Here is a 13,067-nt window from a genome sequence, read left to right on the forward strand (position 1 = left end):
TAGGGGGTGTTTTAGTGATGTAAAGGTTCTTATTTTAGCATATATATATATATATATACATATATATATAATATGCACCTCATTCTGTGATGTCAAAACAAGGACAGTCAGTTGGCTGTGGCTAGAAGAACATGGCTTCTGTGTCATATTTTCAGCCAATGGAAACAGGAAGTCATAGATTACTAATTACAAGTAATTCAAATCTTTGAAAAGTTAAATATAAATTATTAAAAAGATTCAGCTGAACTTGATTTAAAGAAATTGCTAGAGATATGAAAGGCTGTGCACCAGTGATTTGGTTAAAAACTATATCTGAACAGGTTAAATTACTCTCTCACAAAATAAATCTACTGAAATTAAATTAGTAGGGTTCCTCAGTGTGAGATTATGTTATTGCAGTAAAGGATTGATATATCTACTTAAGTTTTTTACACATCTTTACCAAAAACGTAAATCTGTCCTTTGTAAACAAATAACTTCAAGGGAGAAAATAAACACAGAAACGGAGCAGAGCTGAAGCTTTACCAGCAACAAAGCCATGTTTAATGAGTTACTGTGTTTTGTTGGTTTAATTCAGCTGGGCTGCAGGTGGAGGCGGAGCAGAGGGTCATGATGGTTGCCGAGGGTAACAGCACCTACCTGGAGTGTCTGCCTCGGTCCAGACACGCTGCCGTTACCTGGTACAAACAAGCTGGAGAGAATAGCGCCGAACTAAACCAGGTAGACACATTTTACCATAACACAGTCAAATCTAACACCGTTAAAGCATCTTATGTTCGCGTTACTTTCAAATTTAAACATTGATATCAATAATTGACTTGTCATTTTGTTGTGAGTTAAAGCTGTATAAATAAGCTTATTAATCCATCGATTAGAATTGGATTAAATTGTCAAAAAAATACAATTGAATCAAAATGAAATTAAGTCAGCTGAAAAAATGTGAATACAATGAAGCTGAGGTTGAATAGAAATTAAATTAAGTTCATTAAGATGAAATTAAAATGGTATTAATTGAATTAATTGGCTTAAATTACAATTAATTAAATATAATCAAACTGAGTTGATACAATAAAATTAATTATGTTAATGGCGTTAATATCCGTCCAGGTGATGACAGGTGACCAGCTGGTGGTGATAGAGCGCGGCGTCCTGATTCGGCGAGCTGAGCTCTCTCACGGTGGCGTCTACCACTGCCAGGTGGAGGAGCACGGCTATCACTGGACCGCAGTCACCGTCCGCCTCGCTGTCTGGAGCCCGTCTGCCAATCGCGTCCTCTCCTCCTGGGCTGGTTCGTCCTATCAGAGCGCAGGAACCCAGCCCTGGTACGAGGATGTGATGGCCCTGATTCACCCCGGAAACCTGGGCGAGCACTGCAAGGCCCTGGGTTACCGTCCGCCGCGCAGCCAGCGCCGTCGCGGGGACTTCATGATTCCGCCACATAAGGAGAAAGAGAGGGCTGAGAAGCACAAGCACGGTGGAGGAAGAGGAGGAGATGAAGGAGGAGGAGGGGGAGGACGCGCCGTGGGACGGAAGAGCAGGAGCAAGCCTCAACAGAGGGCACCGAGGAGCGCCTGAGCGCACAACATCACTGACTGAGACACACACACTTTGTGTAACCCTAACATGCACACACTTAACTTATACTTTAGGACCCACTCATACTGTATGTACAGAGACTACGTCATGCGCATGCACTTATCTAAAATGAAAACGGCATCCTCTCATCTTAGTGGCAAGTAGTCAAACTCCACATAATCATCTGAACTTTGTACAGGACGGCTTGGACAGCGGCGGACCGCTTTGCTCGCACAAATGACTTTGTGAATAAACGTGCAAAAGTAGATTAGCTTAAGTTGCTTAGCATGCCGAATGAAGAACGAACAGCACAGCCAGATCACTCTGTGCTGTGATGAGGACATTTAAGTGGATATTTTTCAGGTTGAGGAAGCATTTTTCCACAAGCTAAAATTTAACATTTTAAACACATGTTGCCCTACTGAAAGGATGTTGAGCCTAAAGGAAAACCTTTGAGCTTTGTATGTTCTTCCCACTTAATTACCAAATGCATATCCAGTTACTAACTTAACAGGCAAAAATAAGCTTCCTGTTGTCTCAGTCATCTTTCAGAAGAGCAAAACGAGTAGGAGAGTGGAAAGAAATTTGGGTTGGAGGAAGAATTTTCTTAATGTGTTTTGTGCCCAGTTTTGGACCGTTGCCCCGCTTGTGATGATTGAGAATTGGGGATCATTAGGAATACAGCAACTTGTTTTGCAGCGATGGAACGGGTCAAACCAAAACAAGGGAAAACGCATGTAGACTGTGCTGAAAAGAACTTGGATGTTGTTACCAAGGCATCAAATGGAGAAATAATCAACAGTCAGATGAAAATTGGGCCAAAAATGTAAATAAAATGACACGATCAAATTACAGCAGAAAAGCCACAACTATTCTTGCTGCTGCTACATTATTATTAAGCAATAATTATTACAGTTATAATAATGTAATGATAACATTTATCAATTATTTTGTTGCACATATTTGAACAGAAATATGGAATAAACACATGTTAAATTTAGCAGTAGTATTCAAGTGTTAATTGTAGTTCAGAGCTGTGTGTGAACTTCTGAAGCAGTGCTACCTTAATAGGAGCAATGGGTGGCGCTTCTTTAGTTTTACACACCATGGCCTGAAATATTTCCAAACAGTCAACTTTGACCAGCAATGTGCAGCAACATGTGGGGGAGGGGCATCTACTACACTTCCCCTGGCATCTCATGAACAGGCTCTGGCCTTTCTGTGGTTTTTGAATTGTAGCTTTTGAACATTTTGGTATTCTTTGAAAGCGAACCGACCCTAATCAGCAGTGATTGCTAATTAAAGACATTCAAAACTTTCCGGACAGAAACTTAACACGGTAATAATGTCCAGAAACAAATTAAACTAGCTTTCAATTGGGAATAAATAAGACAGCTGTTCTATAAAAAAAAACAACAGGTTGACAACAATCAACCGCAGTAGATTCACAAACTATTCATCAACAGCGAGACGTTTGTTAGTTTGTTCAGAAAGGAGCGGTTCCACCTTAAGATTATGTACTGTGACCACTGAGATGAAAAGCAGAGAAGAGTGCAACAATCTTTCGATGGTTGACTTTCCCAGGACGTCGGTGCGGCGTGCTGCAGCTGTGCCAACCACTACAAAAAGAGGTTGCCATTGTGTTTGCCGCAGTGCTTGGCGCTGTGACGTTAACCCAGGTTCAGAAGCAGTCCTGCTGCTAATTTTGTGCCATGTGGGGGACAGAGTGAACAAAACAAAACAAGTACAATTCTACTTTTAGCTTGGAATCCGCATATTTGCATAGATCTGGAGAATCTGTTGAAATTTTAAAAAAGTAATAAGAAATAAAGGGTTTTCCATGCAGATGTGAATGTGGTTTGAATGGCTTCAACAGGGGTCATAAACAGAACATTCACTGCTTGGTTTATCGTTTGGTGTTCAAATCGGATGAGACCTGCACGGTTTTGAACTCTTTATCATTTAAAGATGACATTTAACTGTTCTGTAATTTGAACTGTGTTTCTTCTCAGTATGTTGAGCTTTGTAAAATATGCTTTCAAAAGATTTTCCACTTGTGTTTGATCAAATAAAAAAAACAAACAAAAAAAAAAACCAAGAAAACACAAGCTGACGAGGCCCTAACAGGCAGAGGACTCTGTACATAACATGCATGTTTCTCAACCGTCAGACTGCAGGTGACTTTGTGTGACAGCTGGTTCTGCAGCTCCAGCCTATAATGTCGTCTTACTGCAAGTGGTGAAAAAGGCTCAGTGTGTGATGAAGACGTTTCAGCTGTGCTACCTGAATGCTGGAGGCAGGGCTCGACGGGAATATTTTCTGCTGGACTTTGTCTCGTCAGATGACAGTGACTTTTCAAAACAGTGAAATGTGACTTATTATGTGCTACATGTTAAACAGAGCTTCTTCCATCACCTGTTTGATTTTATTCTTTCTTGTATTTATTAGTCTGACTTTGAGTAAAGCATCCTGGTTAGTAAAAGCTCACCACCAAGCCATAAAGCCCCCACTGTATTTCTTTTTTTACATGTGAACATCTTTGCTTGCTTTTATATGTATATCTGGTGTCCAGTTGTTACCATTTCCCCTGTTTAAATACCTTCCAGCTGCGTCTTTATTTGTATTATTTTGATAACGTCTTAGGGAAACCTTCCCAATCTCTTGGTATTTAAAAGTTGATCTGTTTCAAGTTGAGGCAGCAAGAACTAAAGAAGTATTTAAAACATTGTCTTTGTCTGTGTCTTTAATATATACATATTACTGACTTAAACTAAAAGCTCAGACCGGTGCTGCTTATGGTAAACTGCGTTGGAAATGAACATTTTCTGTCTGAAGCAATAAAAATAAATCATTACATTGAAGGTCTGTGGAATCAGTGATGTAATAGTGTAGTACCTTGCCAGTAATATAGATTTTGAGTCAACAATGTAACAATATATTGAGAAAGTAAAACATTTTTTGAAAATGTAACAAATCCACAAATAGCATAATACATGAATAAGTATCATAATACTATAAGTTAATATTTTCAGTTTAGTTTTCTTGTAATTAGATGTTGCAGATGCCATAGTTTTCATATTCAGTCACCAGTGATGAAATAATGTAATGTTTTTCTGTTTTGCTTCATTACATTTAAAATGGACACAAGTACATTAGTCTTTAGTGACTTTCTCATGTTACAACCACAAACTAATGGATTTAAATAGGATTTTATGTGACTGACCAACACAAGGTGTTGAAAATATTACATGGTTTTCAACCTTTTATAGAACCATTTCTTTTTTTTTGCCACAATTGCAACTTTGCACATTTTGTACATGCAAGTTTCGTTAACACTTTGACGGGATGTGAATAACACCTGTCATAAACATGAGTAAGTCTTCATGAATATTTATGACTGTTGTCATAAAGTGTCATTCGGTAAATCATGACATTTTAATACAAAGTTGACGTTATTCAAAATGTCTTCGTTATGACAACTTGTCATTAACCAAGAAATCATGATCTGACATAAATTTGTTATAAAAGTATTACTGATTAAACTTTAGCTTTAATAACATAAATTTACATAATTTTCTTAAATTTAATAGAAAGAAGTCTATTACAGATTGAACAATCTTATGACAGATCTCGCGACAGATTATCAATTGGATTTTAAGCAAGACTTTGACTATGCCTGTTTAACACGTGCATATGTTTTGATCTGAGCCATGAAGTTGTTGCTCTAACTGTAACCAATAGTTCTCCTGTCAACATAGACCCTGTGGATCTCTGCAAATCCTCAAAAAGTAACTATACATGTTAGATCGACGGCCACGTCTTGGTAGGTTCGGAGAACTCTGCCCTTTCCGTCTTTGGATTATAAATTGAACTGTGCTAAATAAAATAACCAAAGCTTTGTTTGTTGCTGCTTTAGAGGTCCTCCACAATTAAATGCATTAAGATTTAATGCATGTAATGCACAATTAAATGCATTAAGACTTCCATTACATTACCACAGTGTAATGTGGTTGTAACATTACACTGTGTAGAAAAGTTGAAGGGATATTTATGCGAGGCATTGTACATGGTGAAGTCTAGTAATAACAGCACTGCGTACATGTTCAGTATCATTTCTCGTGAATATACCAAGCATGGAGCTAAACCTGTATTATAGCCCGGTATAAATCAAACGGGAGTCCTCTACGTTTTTCCTCTTCAAGTTTGCAATTCTGCACAGAACATCTCTGTGTGGGCTTTAGCGTCTGTTTGACATTTGTGGGTTCTGAGTGTAAGCAGCTCAGTTCACAGGCTAAGCCAGTAAATTTGCCAAATTGGGAACTTAGCAACAAATGGGAGACACTTCTGTTGCTTTAGAAAAAAAAAATAACCAGGGGAGAGAGAGTGCAGATACCTAATGTGGGCTTGGCTTTTGGCTTCCTGGTTTGAACCTTCTCAGCTGCACCCACATTAAAGTACCCAGCAGCGGTGAGTTACTCACAAGCACATGTTTGGAAGGGGAAAGGAGGGCAAGTTGTGGAGACACAGACTGTGTGCTTAGGAATGTGAATCTAACACTCTGTTTCAAATTAAATCAACTTACTTCATGCTTTGTTATTGGTAGTGGTAAACTGTTAAAACAACATAAACTCAAAAGTGAAAAATCAAGATCGCTATTGTGTGTTGAGGACATAGTTCAAGGCCTTGAATCGTCTTCTGTACCTGCTTCCTTTGCCCTTCTACAGTGTGACGAAATTACAAACACAACTGCAGATGATCAAATAGCTTTTGTCTCAAAGCCTGTACTATCATACTTTGGTCAGAAAAATATGTGAACTTTGTTCATTGAAAATAGTTAAACTTTTCTTGTCATGCAGTCATATGAAATAAATTACATAAGCCTCATTTGTCAAATTAAAGGTAACTTTTGAAAATATCAACCTTTAAGCAAGTGTTTCATTAAGCCTACATTTCTGTTTCTATAATTTTATTGGTATAAATTTTAATTTTAGATGTCATGTTTACATTAACTAAGTGGAAAATCATCATAATTAACTTCAAACATCCATCTGTGCGTAGGTAATTTATATAATGTGTTTTACTGAGTGAAAAGGTTGTATGTCAATTTTTCCTCTTCCGTTCTGCATCTCAATGTTTCAACTTAATCCCAACTCCTTGACAGGCAGACATCAGGTGGTACCGATCGGACACGACACCTAATCCACACTGCACCTCAACACAGGTGTCCACCTGGACTGTGCACTTAGTCCCTGCTGTACAGCAAGTTGAAGTCTGATGCCATCCAGAATCACTGGCCAGCCATTCTGAAGGAGCATCAGGTCCAGAACTATGAACAGGTTTGTGCCTGACCTTAGCCTGTTTGAGCTCGTCGGAGGTTTTGTCTGATCCAAGCAGCACTCAAGTAAGACGAGGAGCTTCTATGACGTTCCCTTGTTCACTCGTTCTAAACATTCAATGTTTCTCTTGAAGACATGCTGCAGGGCGGCTCCTCAGTCATCACAAGGACCTTCTGTGTTTCACTCTGTCATGGTCTATTTACGTCTCCGTGCCAGCACCCGTCTCATGTAATTTTCCAGAGCTGCTTCTCTGGAGCTGGAACAGACATGTCTCATTTTATATTTAGAGACTTTGATTTTCTTTTTGCAACAATGCCTTGGAAAAGTATGTGTTGAAACTTTACACATTTTGTCTGGTTGCAATCACAGCCTATGATGTATTTTGGTGACTTTATGCAAACAAACAACACATGGCAGCACATGGTAAACAGTAACAGTAAAGTATAAAGTGGAAGGAACTTATTTCCACTACTTTCCAACATTTTTACAAAAAATATAAAAAGGTGGGTTGCATTTGTTTTCAGCCCCGGTTGTCCTCATAAATCCCTATATGAATACACAGAGTCTTATTACTTGTATGTGATTTAGTCTCAGTATAAATTCAGCCTCAGAGATTTGTTGGAGAAAACCGGTGAACAAACAGCATCATGAAGTTCAAGGAACAGATCATGGAAAAAGTGTGGAGAAATTAAAATAGGTTTAGGTCATAAAATTATATCCCAAGATCTAAACATCTCACAAAGCCGTCATCCTAAACTGTAAGGATTACAGCTCAACTGCGAACCTAAGAAGACATGAACCATTCAACTAAACCCATGTTGTTATATTTATATTTATATTCTAGTATTTTTTATATGGGCCAAGTATTCAAAGTATTCAGAGGCAACAAAATTAGATATTTTAAAATTAAAAATGCAAACATTATGACAAAGTGTTCTTTTTACCTGCACAAAGGTAACAAAACAAATAAATTAATCAGACCTTTGAAGAAAATGGATCTGTAAAGGAATGTACATTTGAAACATAAAAAGTAAACCTTCACCAAGAGCAGGACTTTGGTTCACTTCAAAAACACTTGTAGATTCACAAACAAAAAAGTTTGCCATTGAGTTAAAGTCGCTGTATTTTTTTTTCTTTCTTTTACTCATGACTATGAAATTAGGATGAAAGGAAAACAATGTGATTAATAAAATGCTTAGCTAACATTTTCCATTTTCAGGGAAAATTTGATTTGTCAGTAAAAAAAAATCTCACACCTGAAAAGATAAAAACATTGTGTCTTTTCCATCAATCGCTTGTGTTGGCAATTTTGTACCTCTCTTGAACTGGGACTGGGACCCTTGGTGCCTGGGGTCAAAAATGACCCCTAGGCTGAAGTTTGAACTCCCCTGATCTGAAGTGACAGGCTGGACAAGGAGAGCATTAATCAGAGGAGCCCAAAGGCCTATGAACTCTGGAGCAGCTGCAGAAATCCACAGCTTAGGTAGGAGAATCTGTTGACACCACAACTATTAGTTGTGCACTCGTCTCTTCCTGGTCTAGTGGGATAGTGGCGATGAGAAAGCCACTAGAAGTAAAGTTTGTAGTTTGTTACTGGAGAAACAGCAACAAACACATGGAAGAAGATGCCCTGATCACAAAACTGAAGTTGCAATATGTGGAGGAATGTTGAATATCAACCTGAACACGTTAAAGCATAATACAGTAGTTATAAAAATATTTTTTTTACAGAAGCTCTCTATCTCATTTGACTCACAACTATTTTTGCGGTGAAAGGTAGTCCAACGAAGTGAATTAAATGTAAATGCACGCACCAGTTGTCAGGATTTCTTTGTGTAAATTTATCATGTTTCGTTTTTCCAAACATTCACTACTTTGTGTTTGTCTTTCACATACGGTCCCTAATAAAATAAATTGAAGTTTGTGGTTGTAATGTTACTACATGTAAAAAAAAGTTTATAAAAACTTTTGCAAAGCATTGTATAAAGACCAGCTCTTAGGAGGATGTTTGTGTTTTGCGGTTTAGTTTTCCTTTAAAAATATGTGCAAACTTCAAATTTGATGGAGTGGATGTAACCTTCAACACTATTAAACCACCAATAGCAATCGAATAGCAAACTCTCCCATTTGTTTTCTTTCTTTTCCATCAAACTCATGTTTGGTGGAATAACCGAGTCTTCAGTTAATAAAGAACAATCAGTTCACTGAACCAGTGGTGAAATGATTCAGCTCACTTTGCAGTTTTTCCCCCCCTAACCAGCATGTTTGGTGCACATTTCCAAGCTCAAAGTTCTGTTTGGACACACCAGTGTGGGATTCATTCCTTTCCAGTCATGCTATTTTGCAATCTCTCTGTCCATCACTGTGTTTACTCCAAAACTGTAACATACCGCTCAGCACCAAACCCCTATCTTTCCAAACCACCGGACTGACCACGTCAGCATTTTATCACGCAGTGTTTAGCAAATGGATTGCTGAGCAATCATGTGTGCAGATAATACGTTCCATTCATTCCAGATATCCAGAGCATTCTTCTTTTGGATTCTATTGGCAAAAACTGGGTCAGCTATAGTTCATTCACTCTTTGATGCTTATGACATTAAGGACAAACCACTGCATCATCTTTTCATTAGTTAACTGATGAAACAGATTTTCCGTTCTGCATTGTTCTTGTTGTAGCCAACATATTTCATCTGACAGTTTTGAAATCTAGTGAACACATTGCAAAATAATCCCTGCAACTTTAAATGAAAGCTAGCACAGGTCTTAATTGGTAAAAGAACGTATTATCCTGATATTAGTCCCTTCTCGTTGTCATGGCATCAATGTTATCTGTGATTTAAGAGTGGTTTCCTGTTTTCTTATTAGTAAAGCTAAAGTTTTAGAGATTTATTTTATCGGATTTGCCACTTTTCAGAATTTTAGCACAACACTAACACAGAAGCACAAAATAATGTCAGCTTAATGCAATGACATTCATACCATAGTTCTAACACAATGGTACCCTGTAAAATCAGAGTAGTCGTCTTGTGGTTGGAAGGTTGTAGGTTCGATTCCAGCTTCCTCCTGTGACATGTTGATGTGTCCCTGGCGAAGGCACTGAACCCCAAATTGCGTACAGATCTGAGTATCGGTGTATAAATGTGGTTGTTTTTAAGTGCGACTGGGTGAATCTGACTTCAGTGTAGAGCGCTTTGAGTGGTCAAAATGATCGGAAAAACGGCATATAAGTTCAGTGCATTTACATAACAGCCTTATGGATGTATCAAAATAAGAAAAATTCAAAAACGTAGTACATACTGGACTTCAAATGTGAGAGAAAGAAGCCACAGAAAGCCTACTTGGCAGCAAAATGTAAGTAAACGAAAGGATGATTCAAGACCTTCCAATGAGTTGAAAACCACTATATGTGCTTTCAATTTGTCTCAAAGCAGAAACTAAAAAATCTAAACGGTCCTCATGAGATACTTGGCACCAGAATCAGCCAAGCAGTAAACCCACTGGTAGCTTAAAGCGACTTTACATTTTCTGGCAATTTGAGAGGACTCTGTAAAGAACTCAATAAAAAGAAAGTAAGTGGCTGGGAAACATGCCAAAGGAAGTCACAGCGCTGCAGAAAAGATTTGGCATTAGCTTCATGTTGCTTTTTTATTATTATTTTTCCTTGTGCCCTGACAACCACAAAGAGTTTTTCACACAATTTAGCCAATAAAAGTTCCCTTTAGGTCTAATAAGAGATTGTTCACGTCACCACCGAACCCCTCGCAGTGAAGTTCTCAGGCTGAACAAAATCTGCTTAAATGTTCAAAACTGAATTTTATTGCTTGCTGCCCAAAATGATTTCTACAGTAAGATCTCTTCAACCATAGCTCCATTGGCGATTATATCAAGGCCTTTGGAAACCAATCGCCTGTCCGCAAACTTTTAATTATCCCCCTTCCTCTGTAAAACCACTGGATGTATTTTTTAATTTTTTTTACGTTTCTCTGAACACAAACCACGACAGCCTGTTAAACATGAATCCAAAAACAATTTTCCGAGACCACCATTCTTGGTTTGGGGACCATCTCGAGCAGCTTTCCTTGCATTAAACTCAAATAGTCTTTCAAGACGTCTGAATACCTGAGCGTCTTTCAAGACGTGTGATCAGTGGCGGTCGTGTTGAGTCAGGGAACGATGAAAACTGACTTCTGCAGACTCAGTTTTTACTGTCTGAGACGTTCCGGTGCGGTGCTGAGAGGGCGTCATTTGCTACATTTGTTTAATTGAAACAGCACATCGAGTTCAGGTCATGAGAAGCCTTGCCTTCGAGCTTGGAGAGGATTAACAGCCAGGATTAGTGGCTTGCTGATTTACGGTCGTTTACTGTCATTTTGGCCACCGACGTAAAACGTGCAGTCTCCAACTTCTATAATGAAAAACCACATCTGTATGAAGCCACATGCTCTCAATTTGCTTCGTATACCTCCTTGTCTTAACTGCTTCTCCTTATGTGGGAAACAGAAAAATCTGTTAAAATTGCTTCTCTTCTACTGTCAAATCCCAAAAGGGGAAACATAATTAAGTAATGGAGCTCTCTGTAGGGGTGCTCTGGAACAAAAGCTTATTTCTTAAACTTGTGCGTCTTTAGGTAGATTTCTTCAGCTTTGATGTGTGCTGCACCTGGAGAGGCAGCAAATGGGATAAAACTGCTGAATCCCCACTGAGGGAGCAGCTGGGCTGGATGGATGAGGTGGATTAATTATTTTACAAACTCTTTAGATGTGGCTGCACTGTGGGTTTTTTCAGTCCTCTCTCCTCTTCTGAAGGGGTTTGCCATTCAAAGTTTTTAAAAAAAAAAAAAAAAGCCACAAGACACTGGCTTTATTTCCACTGTGGAAGCACACAGTCCAAACCAATATCTTCTCATTACTTCAAGCTTCCTGGCAGGTTATTCACTGTCATTTGAAATAAGTTATAGACTCATTCCCAAAATGACGATGCGAAAGCAAAAATACCGGGTGTGTGAGACGGACTCAAACATACACATTTCACCAAGACGCACTTTTTGTACATATGGTACCTGTTTAAATGTGAGTGGGTTGCAGTCGTATGAAGGAATTAGGAAAGCTTACAACAGCATGTTTGTCTAACATATTTGGACAAATGTTCTTGCTACTGTAAAAAGACAAAAAAAAAACCTCAATCAATAAAAACAAATAACCTGTAAAATGTAATGAAAATGTTTTTTTCTGGTGAAGAATAAATTAGGACTTTGTACGCTCATTCTCACTTCACATGGGGAAAAAATCACAGACGTATCACATCGGGTGGACATGATTCGAGCATAATCTGTTAAAAGTTTTGGACATTTTGTTTGGTGAGCTTCTGGTTGTTGAAGAAAGAATGAACACTGGCAAAATCAAAAGACCTGCTTAAAAGAAAGAGAGTATTGTAGTATCTGATGCATCTGATGAGGGGTAAAAGAGGGCTCAAAAATGTTGGAAATCAGTCTTTGCATCGTATGGAACGTAGTAAGTAGACGACAACAAAAACTATTGCCCAGGTTTGGCACTCAAAGCTAGTTTGACCTGAAAGCAAACCACAGAATCCTTGAAAAATCCCTTAAAAAATTTAAAAGTTGTGAAATTTGTGCAGTGAATATATGAAGTGATAAACTATAAAAGCTTTTAGTGGCGCTCTAACAAACTCTTAGTCATATTTTTTACATTTTGGATATTAGAACATTCAAGAAAATGAGAACGTGTGGTGGTCAGTGTACACTTGAGCATGATGAGCCTATTTAAAAGTCAAAAAGTTAATCATAAAACTTTTAAGTCAAGTGAATCAGAAGCAAGTGGAGAGACGATAAAACAGAGTTTTGTGATCACACCTCTTAGTCCCAGGTAATAGATATTTGGCTGGATTTAGATCAGAGTGGAAACACTCCAGACAGAGCGGATCCTGAGAGAAAAAAATAGCATCATACATGTGTAGACAAGACATTAAGAAAACATGCATAACTTCCCATAGGTGTTTACAAAGGAGATATACTGTAGTTTCACATTTTTGATGGTTCTTAAATGGTTAAAACCTGACTTTTTGCCAAATATTGATCTACTTTTCTGATTGGAAAGAACTGTGAAAAGAAAACACCAAAATTTTGATTGTAGAGGA

At 38.2% G+C, this 13,067-nt stretch overlaps 1 protein-coding gene across 1 annotated transcript in view; it reads left to right on the forward strand.

Annotated features, from left to right (window-relative positions):
- sema3h (sema domain, immunoglobulin domain (Ig), short basic domain, secreted, (semaphorin) 3H) overlaps positions 1-4,301 on the forward strand; it is a 62,311-nt gene extending 58,010 nt beyond the window's left edge. Inside the window, exons 17-18 of the mRNA XM_028014460.1 lie at positions 578-720; positions 1,108-4,301. Coding sequence (XP_027870261.1) covers positions 578-720; positions 1,108-1,575 — 611 coding nt within the window. The 3' untranslated portion in view covers positions 1,576-4,301. The remainder of the gene's footprint in view (positions 1-577; positions 721-1,107) is intronic.
- The last annotated feature ends 8,766 nt before the right edge of the window (positions 4,302-13,067 follow it).

This window comes from Xiphophorus couchianus, chromosome 1 (genome assembly GCF_001444195.1).
Source record: "Xiphophorus couchianus chromosome 1, X_couchianus-1.0, whole genome shotgun sequence".
Taxonomy (NCBI): domain Eukaryota; kingdom Metazoa; phylum Chordata; class Actinopteri; order Cyprinodontiformes; family Poeciliidae; genus Xiphophorus; species Xiphophorus couchianus.